This window comes from Balaenoptera borealis, assembly GCF_965194805.1.
Source record: "Balaenoptera borealis genome assembly, chromosome: 19".
NCBI lineage: Eukaryota > Metazoa > Chordata > Mammalia > Artiodactyla > Balaenopteridae > Balaenoptera > Balaenoptera borealis.
Genome location: NC_138878.1, coordinates 53,578,537 through 53,597,185, shown reverse-complemented (window position 1 = coordinate 53,597,185; position 18,649 = coordinate 53,578,537). Strand labels below are relative to the sequence as shown.

Sequence of the window (18,649 nt, the reverse complement as noted above, 5' to 3'; positions counted from 1 at the left end):
TGTGGGATCTTTAGTTGTGGTATGTGGAATCTTTGTTTTTAGTTGTGGCATGCAGACTCTTAGTTGCAGCATGCGGGGTCCAGTTCCCTGACGCGGGATCAAACCCAGGCCCCCTGCATTGGTAGTTTAGAGTCTTAACCACTAGACCACCAGGCAAGTCCTTAAAAGCCTTTTTCTTTAGTTCATTTTGTGTATATCTGCTTTTAACTGTTTTGACAGAGATTTTCTTGAATGCCAGAAGCTGAAACAAACAACACACGAACACGCACACACAAGAGAACAGCCACCTTCCCTAGTCTTTGCAGGTTGGTTCTGTGCTGGGGCATTCCTTCACCATTTAGCTAGAATTGCTCTGAGCCTAGGGATCACCCCAAGGTGAAATCTTGTCTTCTCAAGATTAAGTAAGACTTCTTGGCGTGCTTCTCGTGTGGACATATGTATATCTTTTTTTCTTTTCTTTTCTTTTTTTTTTTTGGCTGCACTGTGTGGCATATGGGAACTTAGTTCCCTGACCAGGGAGCAAACCCACACCCCCTGCAGTGGAAGCAGAGTCTTAACCACTGGATTACCAGGGAAGTCCCTGTGTGGACATGTGTATGTCTTAGTAAAGTCCCCCCTATATACATCTGCTTTTGAATGTCTTATTTTCCCAGAGTTTTACCCTAGTTTTTCCTCCAGGCCATAGTTTGTGTCCCCACCAATATCTCTTGCCCCAGGCATCCCACCTTGAAGGTTTTATGAGCAGTGCATGCTCATTTCCCCACCTGCATTCTGAGTAATGTAAAACAGCAGTGTGCCTTGCATCAGTCCTTCATGTATCCTCAAGATAGGTTAGAACAGAGATACACAATAATTTGCAAACATGGTCTGCTCTGCTCCTTCAAGTTTGAGAAGGAGAAACTGGGTTGCCACCAGGTCACGACCAAGATCACTGTTGTGCTGGGGAGGGGTGGGGAAAGAGTAAACATGCCACAAAACTTTTGAAGATGGCTTTTCTTAATTGAGCATTTTCTTGTTTCAAAAAAGCTTTGACTGTTTTTCAGAGGTACTACAAAGTTGGTTCAGAAAGCTTCTGGGTTTTTTTTGTTGTTGTTGTTTTTCAGTTTCTGTGGGAAAACAATAGCTTGGAGCTTCCTAGTTCAACATTTTGGTGATGTCATTTGCAGGAACTGTATTTTCCACATATTTCCCATTCCAACAATTTTTATTTTAAAATGAAGAAATTGAGACTTAGGAAGTTTTACAAATTGCCAAAAATTACAGAGCTTGTTAATGGAGTTGGGATTATACTCTTCTAATGAGAAGTGGCTTTGTCTTATTTACCATATATCAGGAGCTCATAGTAAGCATCTGACAAGATGTTTACCTCATATTTAACTGGCTGGGGTAGAATTAAGCAGGAAGGGGACTGTCTTAGCTTGAGCTACTATAACAAAATACCATAGACTGGGTGGCTTAAACAACAGACGTTTATTTCTCACAGTTCTAGAGGCTAAAAAGTCCCAATAGCAAAGTGCTGGCAGATTTGGTGAAGGTCCATTTCCTGGGTTGTAGACAGCTGCTGTCTCACTGTGTGCTTGGTGCATACACGAGGCATTCCTTATAAGGGCACTACTCCCATCATAAGTGTGCCACCCTCATGACCTAATCTAAAACTAATTAATCTCCCTAAGGCCCCATCTCCAAATACCATCACATTGTAGATTAGGGCTTCCACACATGAATTCTGGGCTGGGGTGGAGGGGAGATTTCCTTATTCACCGAACAAAATCTTTAATATAATGGTATTAAGCAGCGATGGGCTTCAAATTACTTTGTTCAGAATCCTCATGCTGAAGGACGTGAATCACAATTTGAACAAATGCAAAGGCATACTATGTTTTGGGACAGAAAGACAGTATCATAAATGTCATTTCTCCCAAAGTAAGTGTATAAATTTAATGTAATTCCAATTAGAATATCAAAGGGTTTTTTTAATTTGAGAAAACTATCTTAATTTATATAGAAAGAAAATTAACTTAGCCAATAAAACTGAAAAACAGCAGGGAGTGGGGGACTTGCTGTAATACTCAGTATCAAAATACAATAAGGCTAATGTTAAGTTATCAATTAATATGGTGTTAGTATAGGAATAGAAAAACAGATTAATGAAGCAAGAGAATATAGAAATAGGTCTTGGTATAAATCAAAATATAAGGCAGTTTAAGTTGAATGAAGAAAAGATCATATGGTTAAAGGATTACATAGCAAAGTTTTAGTTGAGTAGGAAAAGTGTGGTATCAGTAAAGGATTAAGAACAGGCCTTTCCCACTGATTCATCTCTGGAAAGATGACTTTAGATTTGCCTTTCTACCACACTTTCCTTGAAGAAAACACCACTGTAAATCTCTCATTTGTAGCCTGTATCTGGATGGGACGAACTGTTAATTGGCATGTAGACATTGACAGCCTATATAACTAAGGCATCACAAGTCTTGGGAAACCAAGGCAGTGGCTTCTCTGTGCTTAAATGATTATCATTGTTACAACTGAGTGTGCCCCATGTGATGGTGGCACACCGTGCAGATGCCCTGGTTGATTATTATAAACTGTGCTGGATGAGAATGTTAATGTTTCCCAGTGCTGAGGTGAACCACGCCCATTTTGATCTTTTCTCCTCTGTGCAGTGCTGAAGCAGTGGAAGCTGTGCTTGCTTGGGTAGTTGCAGGACTGTCTGATGAACATGCTGTGAAGACATTTTCTTGTCAGGACAAAGCTAATAATAAACCTAATGCTAGGTTAAAGCTTATTCTGCTCTCCCTCTCTCTTTTTTTGATTGCTGGTTCAAATCTGTGATTGCTTCTGGTGGACATGCAGGTGTCAGAGCTGTGTGACTTGCTGCTAAACTGGCTGCTGGATTATTTTAATAAATTGTGCTTGTATAACTGGCAACCCATCTGAAAGAAAAGAAAATGAACCCTCATACATGACATTAAAAATTCAATTCTAGATGGATTATTTATATATTGCAAAAAGGAAATAGACAACTTATAAGAAAACCTAAGAAGTAACATATACAATCTAGAGATTAAAATATCTCTATAACCAATCCATAAACTTCCTAATGTCTAATACGTGAAGTCTTCAAAACTGACAAAAAAATAAATAATCCTATAGGAAAATAGGCTAATAATATGAAATTTTACAAAGAAGCAAATCTAGGAAAAGGTGAGGTTTATACTCATCAGACAAACATGAATTTTAGTATAATACCACCTATTGCATGGCTGGAGGAAACCTGTCTTTTTAAAAATAACTGATTGCATCTATTAAAACTTTAAAATAGCACATATCCTTTAATCTAGCAGTCTCTTGCCTATAATCTATCCCCCAGAAATAAAAATAAAATGTAAGGGCCAATATAAAGGTGTTTACTATAGTGTTGTTTGTGATGCCAAATAACTAGCAACAAGTAGAATTAGTAGGGGGATGGCTGAATAAATTTATAGCATACAATATCACTGAATACTGTGCAGCAACTGCTTATCTTACTCTATTTGATCATTATAATCATTCTTGTTGCTGGGCCTTGGCACTGACCAACTATAGGCACGAAAAGGTAATCCTCCTTATTTGGTCTGGATTAGAGTTCCTAGTTGCTCTGGTAACTTCAAAGCTGCACCAGCACAAGTGGATAACACTTAAGGAATATGAGAGAATGCTTAATGAGAAATGGAAGAAAAGAGAGGATAATTTAGATTCACATAGATATACATGTATCTTATTTGGATACATTACCTCACAAAGTCAACCTATGGCATTTATAATCTTATCTCAAGACCAACCTTCAAATATGCTAATAAGCAGTGCAGTGCTATAGTTATAGTAGCATAGTATTATTCTGAGTTTAAAAGAAATTGATATATTTGAAAGCAGCCTAAGGTTTAAGTGTTACATACTCATTTTTATCACTATTCAAAAAGAGCACTAACTGCTTTCTATATGTCAAGTTATTGTGGAAAAGAATCAAAAATCCTCAAAAAGATTTGCTTTTAATAAAAGAATTCTGTTTAGGTCTGAGATCTCCCTTTTCAGTGCCATTTTCCTGAAGGAAACAAACAAACTAGAGGTGGGGGAAATTGACTGTGGCAGATTAGAGGAAAAAAATAGTCTGAGTTTAAAACTCAAGCTGAAATGCAAGAGTTGATGTTTTACTCAATGGCATACAAAAAAATGTAAGAGTGACATGTTTTCCTCATTTAAAAAATGTCAAATTTCTAATGCCAATACTGTATGTGGACTATTAAAATTCCTGATAAGTGTTTCTGAAAAACGAATTATCTCTAACAAGTCTGTGCATGTATTACTAAGTGATGTATTACTAAGTGATATGATCCTTAAATGTATGTGATTCAATCACCTGTTGCAAAATCATGCTATAATCTACTGTGGTCTCAGTAAAGACCACACAGAGATTAGTGATATGACATTTGAGAGTAAATTTAAATAACTAGATTTGTTACCATTCCAATTTTTAAAATTCATATTTTATAGTAAAGATATGATTGTAGAAATATCTTCTGTAAAATATCTGCATCTAACTGGGAATGTGAATCCACTATAACATGTACTCCATGTAGTTTCCCTACTCCTATCCCTATCTTTTTTAATTTTCAGAAGTTTAAAAGAAACAGCATAAACAACAGAATAAACTCATATATTATTACAATTCAGAATTAACATATTTTGTTTTATTTACTTGGAATCTTTATTTCTTTTTAATGAAATAGATATTTAGATACAAAACTGAAGTATCCTTTAACTACCATGTTTGGCCTCATTTCCCTTCTACTGCCTTTCTTTTTAGAGACAACCACTTTTGGGAACTGAGTGTGTATTCTTCCAATCCATTCTTCATAGCTTTACATAAAAATGTTCACCCATAACCAATGCTTTAATACTAGTGTTGGTTAGTGTTGATTTAATTTAAATTCATACAGGAATAATTATAATATATTCACTTCATTTGTTTTCACTCTACATGACTTCCATATCTTTCTTATTAATACATATAGATTTAATTTGTTATACTTAACTACTAGAGAATATTATACAGTGTGACTGCATCACATTTTATTCATCCATTTCAAAAGTGACAGACATTGGTTTCCAATTTTTTGCTAATATAACTCATGCTGCAATGAACATAAAGGTACAGGACTCCCTGGGTACATGTATCAGTTTCTTCGCTATATGTATGTATACTCAAGAGTGGGTATTCTGGAATCTGTTTTCGAAATTCTTTCCTACCCTCAGGTTTGAAAAAATTCTCCTATAAAATTCTTATATTACTAAGTTTTGCTCTTTGCATTCTAACCTTCATAACACTTTTGGATTTTTAAATAAATACTTTAATGTATAACAACAGCAAAGATCTAATATTTTTCCACATGAAGAGTCAATTTACCCTGAGACCATTTTTTGAATCATCCAGATTTTCCTACCAACTTGTGATTACCACCTCTATCAATTGCCAATTCCCCATACAGACATGCATATGTTTCTGGATATAATATTCTGTCACAATCTTTGTTTTCTATTACTGCATCAAGAGCAAATAATTTTGATGATTATACATGTAGCAAAACATGTAACAAAAAAATGACAATTTTGTCTCTTAATTTCACATCTTTATACCTCGCATATCTTTGTCTGAATGCATCAGGTAGGCCTTCCAGAACCATGTTGATTACTGTCCATGACTGGATCCTTAATGAGAATGCTCCTAAAAGTACAGCATGAACAATGTTTGTTGTGGGGTCTTGGGGGTGTAGGTTTTCATGATACTGTGATAGTTATTAAATTCTCAGTATATTACATTTTGAGCTGTTGCTGAAGGATTTTCCACATTCATGTGAATTTACTGTAAAATGAATTTTCTGATATACTGTTTAATATGAATTCTCTTGAAGGTGTTCCCAAATTCAAGGCATTCATAGAGTTTTAATGAGTATGAATTCTCTGGTGTCTAATATGATGTGACTTCTGGCTAAAAGCTTTCCCACATTCATTACACTGATAAGGTTTTTCTCCAGTGTGGATTCTCATATGCAGAGCAAGAGTTGAGAACTGAGAGAAGGCTTTCCCACATTCATTACAGCCATAGGGCTTCTCACCTGTATGGCTTCTCATATGCACAGTAAGAGATGAGCTTTGACAGAAGGCTTTCCCACATATTTTACATTCATAAGGCTTATCACCTGTGTGAATTCTCACATGTACAATGAGAGATGTGATTCGAGAGAAGGCTTTTCCACATTTATTACATTCATAGGGTTTCTCTCCTGTGTGAATATTGTGATGTTTAATGAGGTACTGCTTCTGCCTAAAGATTGTTCCACATTCATTACATTTATAGGGTTTCTCTCCAATATGAATTTTCTCATGCTCAGTGAGGTTTGATTTCCCACTGAAGGCTTTTCCACATTCCTTACATATATAAGGTTTCTCTCCTGTATGACTTCTCTGGTGTCTTATGAGGCTTGACTTCTGAATGAAAGCTTTCCCACACCCTTTACATTCATAAGGTTTCTCGCCAGTATGAATTCTTTGATGGATAATGAGGTTTTCCTTCTGGCTAAAGGCTTTTCCACACTCATTACATTTAAAGGGTTTCTTTCCACTATGGATATTCTGATGTTTAACAAGGTATTGCTTCTGGCTGAAAGCTCTTCCACATTGATTACATTCAAATGGTTTCTCTCCTGTATGAATTTTCTCATGCTCAGAGAGATATGATTTGCCATTGAAGGCTTTGCCACATTCCTTACATACATAGGGTTTGTTTCCAATATGATTTCTCTGGTGTTTAATAAGGCTTGGCATCTGAATAGAAGCTTTCCCACATTCATAAGTTTTCTCTCCAGTATGATGTTTTTGATGAGTAAGTAAGTTTCCCTTCTGGCTGAAGGCTTTTCCACATTTATTACATTTGTATGGTTTCTTTCCTGTATGACTTCTCAAATGTAGAGTAAGGGATGAGACTCGAGAGAATTCTTTACCACATTCATTACATTCATGTGATTTCTCTCCAGTATGCATTTTCTTATGCTCTATGAGGTTTTGCTTCAGGCTAAATGTTTTTCCACATTCATTACATTCATAAGGTTTCTCTCCAGCATGAATTTGATCATGCTGAAGGAGATCTGATTCAGGCTGAAGGCTTTCCAACATTCTTATCATGCACAGATACCTTCTCCAACAAGAATTCCTTAGTATCTCTTGACATGTGACATGGATGAAAGCTTTTCCATATTCAGTAAATTCATATGGTTTCTCTCCAATAGTAATTTTCAGCTATCTATCAAAGTTGAATATATGATGAAAGACTTTTCACATTGGTTATCCTGTGATTAGCTGATTACAAATTGGGATGAAATATAGCATCCTCATTATATTCTTAATGGTTCTTTTTTAGACAGCTTCTCTCATATTTAAGTGTAAATTAAATGTTCCAAACTCGTTTAAACTGAGTCCCATACACAGAGGAGTAGTCTTAAAGAATCAATGTCTGTGCTCAGAGGAAATACTTTTCTGCTACCTAGGTTTTCTGAGTTTTTCTTTAGCTGTGTTTTCACGGAGAAGGATGAGACTTAACCCACAAGTCTTTCCTGTTGTGTCTTTATTTACTTATAAATTTCCCAGGCCTTTTCTAAAAAGGAGTACAAAAAAATCATCATTGAAAAGAGTTAATCACTGTAAAATATTTAATGCCTGGCATGTAGTAAACATTCAATAAAGTAGCAATCATCATCATCAATATCACACTTGTAAATTTTCCCACTATTTTTAATAAAATTTCAAAAATATGCAATTTAAAAATAGACTCTTTATTTCAAACCTAACCTACCAGTATAAAGGAAAGCTCAAATACAAATAACATCCATGGGTGCATGTAGCTTAAACTGCTTTTAAATGAAACAATGTATACTTTATAAATCAGTAAAGTAAGGGAAAACATAAAAAACAGGTGACAAACAGGATGAAAGACAAACACGTAACATTTGGAAAGCCTAGGATGAAGGGATAAAAAATAAAATGAATAGGAGTATTAATAAGGGATATGTGGTTAAATAAGATATTTATTTCTACATTTTCCTGAAACTCCATTAAAATGACAATAGGGGATGAAGGGCATTACTCATAAAATCTAAAAGGTTGAGGAGACAACAGTGGATGAAAGTATTAGGAAATTTTGAAAGGAAAGCAAATAAAGGACTGTAAATTAACAGCAGAACTGAGTGACTTAAATAAAATGCTAGCAGATGAGGATGCCACTTAGAAGCAAGGCAATCTGTGACACAGCTGTCAACAGAAAGGCACTATAACTGGAGACACTGCATAAGAGTGGAAGGTGGGGCTTATAAAATGAAAGGAGCAGCTGATACACCCAATTCTCCTAACTGGAAAGAAATAGGAATTATCCAAAGTACAACTGAGAAACTCCAAATTTAGTGATGACAGGGAAAGTAGATGAGAGTACCATAATGAAAGAAGGGGATGAGTATAAGTTTATATATAGTATAGGCTCCCAACTTCTTTCTTCTGCTAGACTCCAAGAATGCTGGTAGTTGTCAGATAATGGAAGGGTTCTTGTTTGAAAAAATGAGAAGATCATGAGAACACCTACAGATACTGACATTTGCAGTCATATAAAAGACTTAGATATCTGACTGAATGCTGCACAGTGAAGCCCACCATTTCACAAGACCCACCCATGGACACAGAGATTAAAATAATCTTTCTGGTACCTCAATGTATTAATGTAGAGTTAAAGATCACAAAAATTGGACAAAAGCCATAATGTAAAAGATCAAACAAATAGGAAAAAACAAGGCAAGGAACAAAAGAGCACATACATACAATATATAATTAGTATCACAGAAAGCTAAGAGATTATATAGCAGTGAAATATTAATAGGTTCTATAAATAAGTGCTTTTGGAAATAAACAATATGATGCTGACCTTAAAAATTCAATAGGTTGGGAAAAAAATTCCAGAATATCTCCCAGAATAAAAAAATTTAAAAAAAAAAGAAGGAAGGAAGGGAGAAAGGAATAAAGAAGGAGAGTAGGGCTTCCCTGGTGGCGCAGTGGTTGAGAATCTGCCTGCCAATGCAGGGGACATGGGTTCGAGCCCTGGTCTGGGAAGATCCCACATGCCGCGGAGCAACTAGGCCCGTGAGCCACAACTACTGAGCCTGCGCATCTGGAGCCTGTGCTCCGCAACAAGAGAGGCCGCAATAGTGAGAGGCCCATGCACCGTGATGAAGAGTGGCCCCCGCTTGCCGCAACTGGAGAAAGCCCTCGCACAGAAACGAAGACTCAACACAGCCATAAATAAATAAATAAATAAATATTTTTAAAAAAAAAAAAAAAAAAAGGAGAGTAATGACTGGGAAATTAGTAGTCTAGTGGAGGAAGCCAGGAGGTTCAAGAGAAAATATGAAGCATCAGAGAAAGGAGTTTCAGAGAAAATATGAAGACAAATGAATGCAGGAAATTTTCTGAACCCCATCTTTCATATTAGCATGTTGATAATGATTAAATTGATTACATTTAAAATAGGTAAAATAGCTGTATAAAATACGGGAATAAACACCAACAGACACAGTCAAATAAGTTGAAAGTGGCTGTCTATGTGGAACAAAAACTATGGGTGAGGAAGAATGGAGCAAGCATAGCTATAATCCTATTTGACTTTTAAAAGCCCCTATTTGTTATACTTACAGAGATCTCGAAGACTTGGGCCTTTTAACTTGACTGAGTCTATAATTGTATAATAACTATAGACAGTGCTCTTTTTATCTACTTACAACTGAGTTTCACATGGGCTAAACAGCAAAGTACACATATATTTAATGGGAAAGAAAAAAAGAAAATATGACAGAAAATAGCCATTTTTGCTTCCAAATCTGATTTTGATTTCTATTTTGATTACTGATACTATCATTTCTTGATACAGAAACTGTCATTGCCATCAAATTCAATTTTCATTTGTTTTTCTCCTTTCATTATGCCTGATATACTGGCACCCAAGCTCTTTTTTTTTGTCAAGAGCCCTTTCCTTGGCCTCTCTTTAAATCCTTTCTTTTATAACTGTTTTCCATCCACTCACTGCAAACCTTGGACATTATCCTGATCTATCTGTCTTAAAATTATAACCTCATTTTCTTATAAATCATTTCAAGAACTGATTAGTAATATGCTACCACTCATATCAGCGCTATAATTTCCATAACTAGAAAAAAATACCTCAACCCTCACTGCATACCATAAGCAAAAATTCACTCAAAATCAATTATAGACCTCAGCATAAGAACTAAACTTATTAAAACTATTAATAAAAAAACTATTAATATAAAAGAAAAAATGGTAGACTTCATCAAAATTAAAAATTAATTAACGCCCTTCAAAAAACACAGTTAAGGACTTCCCTGGTGGCACAGTGGTTAAGAATCCACCTGCCAATGCAGGGGACACGGGTTCAAGCCCTAGTCCGGGAAGCTCCCACATGCCGCGGAGCAACTAAGCCTGTGTGCCGCAACTACTGAGCCTGCGTGCCACAACTACTGAAGTCTGCACACCTAGAGCCCATGCTCTGCAACAAGAGAAGCTACTGCACTGAGAAGCCCGTAAATTGTGACGAAGAGTAGCACCCGCTCAACGCAACTAGAGAAAGCCCACACACAGCAAGGAAGACCCAATGCAGCCAAAAAAATTTTAATTAATTAATTAATTAAAGAAAAGAAAAGAAAACACAGTTAAGAAAACAAAAAGGAAAGCCATAGACTGGGAGAAATTAATAAAGGGCTTGTATCCAGAATATATACAACTCTTGAAACACAATAATAAAAAGATAAACAATTTAGTTTTTAAAATGGGAGAAAGACTAGACATTTCACAAAATAAAACATCTTATTTGTGCTCAAGAATGCAGACAAGAAGGATAAAAACTGGCCTTTCTGCCAATGAGCTTCAATGTATGTCTTAGACATCAAAGCGAAAAATACAAATCTAACAGTGTATACACTTAAGATCCAAGTTGCTCTGGAAGCTACAATATAAGATGGAGATACAGAGATTAGCGAGATTGGGCTAGAAGTGAGAGACAGTTTAATAAAAATGAAGGTCAAGGTTGAACAGTGGATAGGATTTTGATAGATGGGTCACTGCACAATCAACGGCAAAGATGCAAAGAATTTCATACATATGAAGGGAGAGGTGAGAACGGTGCAACCATTACTACTTAAAGCTAGAATAATAATCACAATCACTAACTGTGCAGTGAAGGGAAGAGGGAGACTGAAAATATGTATTGTAAAATGTATAAAATATACTGGTAACAGATAGTAAATAGATATTGTCTCAAATCAGGGATGAAGACTAAGAAAATTATGAATATAAAGGCAACCATAAGAAAAAAATATAAACTTTCCAAATTTTCGGGAAAAAAAGACATATATTCAAAACAAAGAAAGATCTTACGCAAAAGATACAAAAGATAAAAGATGAGGCAGAATTTAAAACAGTTGGGAATTCCCTGGAGGTCCAGTGGTTAGGACTCCATGCTTTCACTGCCAAGGGCATGGGTTCAATCCCTGGTCAAGGAACTAAGATCCCACAAGCTGCGCTGCATGGCCCAAAAATAAAATAAAATAAAATAAAAACAGTATATAAAGTAAAATCAGAGAATCAATACCAACCATATTGTTCCTGTCAATAAGTGCAACTAGAATAAAAATAACTATTAAAAGAGCTATGATAGGATCATACAGAAAATTCTCAGGCCTCAAACCAGACCTCCAGAATCAAAAAACCTGTGTGTAGGGCCCAGCAATCTGTATTTTACAAGCCCTTCAGGTGACTTTGATTCATGCTAAAGTTTAACAACTGATATGGCAAAACCCTCCTAAACTATATATATACAAGATATGCATCTAAAACAATATATAAGAAATGCTAAAATAAAGACTAAAGATAAAATAAAGAAGATAATCATGAATATATAAAATACAGATATCCAAGATACAAAAACACATTAGCAACTGAGAAGACTACCTCTCTCAACCTCAGAGATCAAATCCATGAAATATGCAAACATATAAAAAATGGGAACATGAAATAAAAACATGCACTTATTTATAATATAGAGCTAACTAGTTTATTTTGTATCTTGAAAATAGTGAACCATCTTTTAAAATGCTCAGAGAACATTCTCAAAATCAGTCCACATGGTAGGCCTATAAAATCTCAAATATTCCACAAAGTAGAAAAGGACAGATAAAAAATAAAATACTCTGACTAAAAAAAAAAGTCATAAATTAGAAAAATGAAAATCTTTCACTTGTAAATTCCAAAATCTACTGGCTTGAACAAACTCTTTGGTCAAAGAGGAAATTAAAATAAATTGTGTAATGTTCAGAATATTATTCAGAACACAATGTATATGAGAACCCAGAACCCATAGAACACATTTGAAAATAATGCTTGGAGAAGTTTTAGCATAAATGTTTACATTATTTTTAAAAGAAATAATCATAATAAACATTCCAACTAAGGAATTATAATAAGGAGAAGAAAATAAAAGAAAAACAGAAAAATTAGTAAAGATAAGAAAAGTAATTATTACAAACAAAAATAGAAGTAATAATAGATTCATGAGTTGATTCTTAGGGAAAAACTAAAAGGGAATAAAAGCAAAATTACAAAAATAAAAAATGATTATTTGGAAGTAAGGATTGTAGAGATTATTTTGCTCAACCCTATGCAAATAAATTTGAAAACCTAGCAAATACAACCTCTGAAAACTGAGACCAGAAAAGACAGAAAATCTAAACAGAAAAATAAACATAGGAAAAAAAGAGATAATCATTCAGACATTTTATCACCCCAAAGTCCCAGGTATACATGGTTTAAGATGTGAATTTTACTAAACTTTTAACAAAGTACAGTAATACTATATATTTAAAATTTTCCAATTTTTAAATTCATTAAATTTGCAAAAGCATGATGCTCAACAGATCAGGACTAAGTTCTGTATTACTAATAAGCCAAAAGAAAACACAGAAATTACATCTCCTTGGTAATTAAAGCCCCTTGTATTTTTACAGGGATTATATCAACATCCTTCACACATACTTATCAAAACTGAATTTTTTTAAATACATCTTTAATGGAGTATAATTGCTTCACAATGCTGTGTTAGTTTCTGTTGCACAACAAAGTGAATCAGCCATATGCATACATATATCCCCCAATCCCCTCCCTCGTAAGCCTCCCTCCCACCCTCCCCAAACTGAATTTTTTATACTGTGAAATGACAGTCCTGAACTGAACTAGGCAACATTGTCTGAATACCAGGCAAAATGGTCCTTTCAACAGCATTTATCTTGTGGTTTAAAAAGTATTTTCAAAGTATAAATCAAAATGCTCTAATGCTAAGCAAACTAACTGTGCTATAATGCCTGAGTTGAGTAGTTGCAACAGAGATCCTATGGCTTACAAAGCCTAAAAAACTTACTACCTGGCCCTTTACAAAATAATTTATTGACCCCCCCCCACCCAGAGTGGTGGTTCCTCTCTCCTCTACCAGGCTGGAACCAGGATGCATTGTTGATCCAGCTTCAACCACAACTAAATGTTAAAGAGACACCTGGAAGAAATCTGGATCTTAAAGTACCACAAAGACCAAAGCTACCATGCAAATTTTGACTACTCACCACATAACTGATATGTGACCAAGAAATGAATTCCTACATTCCTTAAACCAGCACATTTTGCGGTTTATTATAGTCACTTAGCTTTACCATGATTGATAACACTTTTTAGTCCTGTTTCATTGCTTTACATATCATGTATCTGCAGATGCCAACTCAACTCAGGCATTGTAGCCTGAAAGTAGTCTCAGACCATAAGAAAATGAATGAACTTTTTACAAAAACACATAGTAGGGTATAGTTGCCAACCTCTGCTCTTAACAGGTCACCATTTAAACAGAATACATTGAGTTTGCTTCACATTTGAGCATTTTGATATATGTTACAACTCTTCTCAACATAGCAATCACAGTAATCTTGTCACAGGCAAATCATGTCACTGCTCTGCCTAAAAGTCTCCTTGTATACTCATAAAACATTTAGAAGCATACAATGTTAATAATTGCTGCTTCCAGGGAGCAGAAATGGAGAACTGAGAGCCAGGAATAAGGAGACATATCTAGTCTTTTAATTTCTATCAAGTATATGTATTAGAGTTTAAAAATAATAGTTCTATTTCTCTTTAAAAGTAACAGGGAGTTGAACTAGTAGGAAGTCAGCACTCATTTCCAAGCCTGCATTATTGTTAAAAGGCAGGAGTTGGAGAAGAGTTATACTATGATATCTGGAGGTAAGAAGACAATAAGAAATAAGGATAAGGGGGTAAAATTCAACTCTGAGGTATATAACGATAGAAGGAGGGAGAAATGATAGTTAAATTTTAAAGAAAAGAATCTACGTGCTAGTTTTTGAAAGATTACAGATCTATAATCCTTGGCAAGAAGGACTGAATGAAGGAAAGGAGTCTAGGCATATAGGGAGAAGTAAAAAATGGAGAATGTTAGAGAGAGAAGGACGAAATTTAGGCTGTAGAAGTCCTAAAATTGAGACTGCAAATGAGGTAGAGAGGCTGGCATCCAGAATAGAGGTTAGAGAGGCACTCAGTCCTCCAGAATCTGAGAAAAGAAGAGCACCAATCCAGGAAGAACAGGTGGAAATGTTACCTAGGTATCTAAAGAATTCCTAGCAATTTTCACTCCAAAGGATGGGGGCTGATAAGAAAACCTCCTCAAAAAAAGTTTCAGATGTTGTAAACTCACTGAATAACTGTAATGAGCCTTTATTCCATTCATACCTGCTGGGTTCTTCCTAACTCACCTGGAGAACACCTCCTTTACATTTCTTCCTCAATCATCCATTGCTCTTCTTGTTTGAACTGGTGACTTTAAAATTCGAAATACTAACATAGGATTTGGATGTTACTGCTGAAGGTCAAAGCAGCATCCCAGAATTCAAGCTGAGCCCTTAGACCCTCAAAGGAGTTGAAGGATAAGGAAAGTGCACCTCCTGGAGATGCACAAGGAAGCTGGCTTGTGAAAAAGAACAAAGTAACGCTGAACCTTTGGCTTAGAAACTGGAGCACATACATACATGTGAGCACATGGAAAAAAGAGTATTTGTAATTTGCATCTCAGGTCAAACTCATTATACCATTTAAAGGCTCCATACATTTCAAAAAATGAGAAACAGAAGGTATCGTATTTTCAGAATTTAGGTTACACAGAGAAACTACAAGACTGAGTTGCTAGAGTTCTCTAGAATCACAACCTGTACGGGTACCTTTGAGCAGGTGTCACTTGTAGCCTTGCTCCTGACTGAACAGTCACAGTCACAGTTTTGAGTATCATAACAACACTTTTCTCATAAGTGTGAAGTCGTCAACCTTGAGTGATATGGATAAAATACAAAGGGAGTGACTCTGAAATAATTCATGAATCAGAGTTCTTAAAATTTTTAGAAGCCTAATATTTTACCTAGGTTATGTTACTCTAGGAGACATTAAATATTTTAAGCGTCCTATAATTATATGGTCATTCAATTCATTGGTTCAGCAAACATATATACATTTCTCACTTATTATGTGTATTGAAAAGACCATGGTCTCCAATTTGTAATGGGGTATGACAGATAAAAGGATCATACTTCCTCACAAGCTTGATCCAATGTAGTATGCTTAGAATCTGCCCGGACAGTGCTATGAACTGATGAAAACAGGTAATACAGAAGGGGGAAAGGATGGAGGCAAACTGCAGGAGGAAAGACATAAGTATAACATTCTGGACATAAAGAGTTTGAAGTTCCTATGCAACCTCCAGATGGTGCTGTCTATTAGGCAGTTGGATATGTGCATGAGGAGCTCAGGACAAGCCTCAAATAGGAATGATCATTTGTTAGTCCTGTGTCAGCTGAAGCCACAGCAGTGGAATTTTTTTGCTCATAGAGTTCTTAGAGGTGAAAAAAAATGATCAAAGTCAGAAACTTAAGAACACTAATATTTAAGGGAAAAACAGAAACATAAGTCACTAATTGAGGGTTTTTCTTTTTCTTTTTTTTTGGAGGGGGGGAGTTGTTCCTTGGTTTTGACCAGAATTATAAAAATGAGAGAAGTATTATGGAAATCAAGGAAACGTTAAAGAATGAGGCAGTGATAAACTCCTGAAAAGGAATGGAGTGAACACAGAAATCTAATTCCTCCATCCCAATTAAAAATGGAAGTGTACAAAACACGCAAGCAAGAATGTGATTCTTATCCGTGCCCTAGCTGCTGCATCCCCTCACAGCTATTTTTATTTTCTGTGTAACTACAAATATACATTCCTATCCCCACTTACTAAAAAAAGTAGTGTATTACACCAAACATACACTTTACTTTCTTCATATAACAAAATACATTGCAGACTTTCAAAATCTATCTAACATATAGTATATATTTCCATTTGCTCAAGTCTTCTTTTGGGTCTTTCATTAACATTTAAAAATAATCTTCATAAAGGTTTTATACATTTACTGTTTATCCCTAGGTGTTTTATCTGATTTGTTGCTATTGTAAATAAAGTAGTCTTCTTTATAACTATTACTGATTATTTTCGGTATGTATCAAAGCTATTATTTCCATACATGAATTTTTGTACTGTGGTACTTTTCTTTTTCGTTTTATTGAAAAATATGTTAAGTGTGATAAAATACTGGGAAAAATTCTCTTTGTAGATAAAAGAAAAATTTGTTTCGCTACATTTATAAAGGCCATTTCGTTTGGGGAAAACCTGGCCAAATTAGGAGTCAGACTGCCATGCTCACTGACAAACCAGGGAGTCTTAAATCCGTTACTTGATTTCTGCACCAAAGACAGGACAACTTGCTTCCCAATTCCGTCCGTGCTGTCTGCACTTGTGGAAACTACCTCTTAAAGCTATTCCTTAGTCCAGGACTTCTCAAAGCAGCCTTACCAAAATTCCTTCAAAGAATTAAGAAAATTCAATACCTACAGAGAGTCTAGACAACAAATAACAAGTTTCCCGGAAATCTTTCCAATTTAAAAAAAAAAAAAAAAAAAGGAATGCTGATTTTGTTTTCTACTCCACAATGAGTCTGCTTTTAGCCTTTTCCCTTTCTCATCTTTCACAGAAACGGATGCTCCAGAGAGATGCATCCTTATCATTATTTTAGAAACTAGAAAAGCGAGGTTTACATGGTACTACCCCACTAAGTTCACAATGCCACCCAAACTCACAAACCTGGAACCATACAGGTTGCAACTCTACAACCCTCTCACACTCCCTCACAACCTTTGTCACCCACCGGAGAACCCGCCCGTTTCCTTCTGTACCCCTGCCCCCATCCACAGAAGCTTTGAACACTGCACGTCACAGGAGGCGATTCCTCCCCTTCAGTTTCCCCAGCCCGGTAGTAGGCTCCACAAAACCTCCCTTACAGCCTACCCGACCGGATTCTAAAACCAGAAACCCAGGTCCCGCAACAAGATCTGCGTTTCGTTGAGCCAAAACCAAACTCACCAGCAGACAAAGACGACGATGGCGAGCCGGAAAGCCTGCGCCTGCGCCTGCGCCTGCGCACTCCAGGCTGGCGAGCATTCCCAGAGGTCTCCTGGGCTCCGCCAAGCCTGGGCTCAGTACCGGGCAGAATCAGTCGATATTGGCCGGTTGTCCACGTTTTTTTGACTGTGGACTACATTTCCCAGCAGTTTCAGTGGTTCGAGTCGGCTTTTCGAGTCAGCTTTCGCGCTTTCTCAACTCCACCATAGCTTGTGGGACTGTCTTCCTGGTTGGGGGAGTAGTGTACGTAGGCTGAGCCTCAGGACTTAGGTAACACTCTATCTGTGCTAACTCTACCTCTGGAAGAGGGCAGTGGTGTGCCTTGGGTTATAAGAAGCCCAGTTCAAGCACGCCAGGGAGACTCCAACTAGGAGCCACGGTGCAAGGCTACGCCAGGAGCGCCAGAAGACTCCAGGGCGCGGTTCGAGGCTGGGGTGGAGTAGGAGTGAGGCAGGGAGTGATTGTGGGGCTCTCTTTGGCAGGGCTCAAGCCCAGCGCCATCTTGTCCCTCGCGAGTGCGGCTCTGAACTACATTTCCCAGAGGTCGCCGCGTTCTCCGGCCGGAGGCTCTGAGCAGAGCTGTACGGGAGCCGGGTGTTAGTCTCTGAGCTGTTGGCGGCTGACGCCGCGCACGGGAGATTGGAGGTGAAACGTCCAGAGCTCGGGGCGGGGATGGAGACTGAGTATTAAGTCTGTTCAGGCGGAACGGACGGGGTTGGGGAGGGGAGTGTCGGTTACGAAATTCTGTGTGACTATGTGTCCCAGTGATGTGTGTGTTATTCTGACTGTGTGTGATACCGTGTGTGTGTAGCTTTCTGTGGATGAATCTCCGTGGTATGATTGTTAATGTGTGACCGTGTGTAATACTGTGTGCTGGTGTGGGTTACCTGTGACTATGTGTCCCTGTGGTGGGTGTGTGGATTGTTTCTGTGGGATCGTGTATTCCTCTTCTGTGCAGGC

At 36.8% G+C, this 18,649-nt stretch overlaps 1 protein-coding gene across 3 annotated transcripts; it reads right to left on the bottom strand.

Annotated features, from left to right (window-relative positions):
• Nucleotides 1-1,451: 1,451 nt before the first annotated feature.
• On the bottom strand, nucleotides 1,452-18,328 carry ZNF260 (zinc finger protein 260). 3 transcript variants are annotated; one of them, XR_014237537.1, is made up of 3 exons: nucleotides 17,651-18,219; nucleotides 5,677-7,690; nucleotides 1,452-2,936 (listed from the first exon to the last, which is right to left on the bottom strand). XR_014237537.1 is itself a non-coding variant. In XM_082367401.1 (2 exons), exon 2 carries the CDS (start codon nucleotides 7,219-7,221, stop codon nucleotides 5,983-5,985), a length of 1,239 nt encoding a protein of 412 aa, XP_082223527.1. In that variant the 5' UTR covers nucleotides 7,222-7,690; nucleotides 17,651-18,328; the 3' UTR covers nucleotides 1,452-5,982. The 3 variants fall into 3 exon arrangements, 2 of the variants coding, with proteins under 2 accessions (XP_082223527.1, XP_082223526.1); XM_082367401.1 differs by having other exon boundaries at nucleotides 1,452-7,690; nucleotides 17,651-18,328; XM_082367400.1 differs by lacking the exon at nucleotides 17,651-18,219 and adding an exon at nucleotides 15,417-17,602 and having other exon boundaries at nucleotides 1,452-7,690.
• Between the last annotated feature and the right edge of the window lie 321 nt (nucleotides 18,329-18,649).

What these genes read in the sequence shown, in the direction of transcription:
- ZNF260 (XM_082367401.1), bottom strand. Translation starts at nt 7,221, where the DNA reads ATGATAAGAATGTTGGAAAGCCTTCAGCCTGAATCAGATCTCCTTCAG.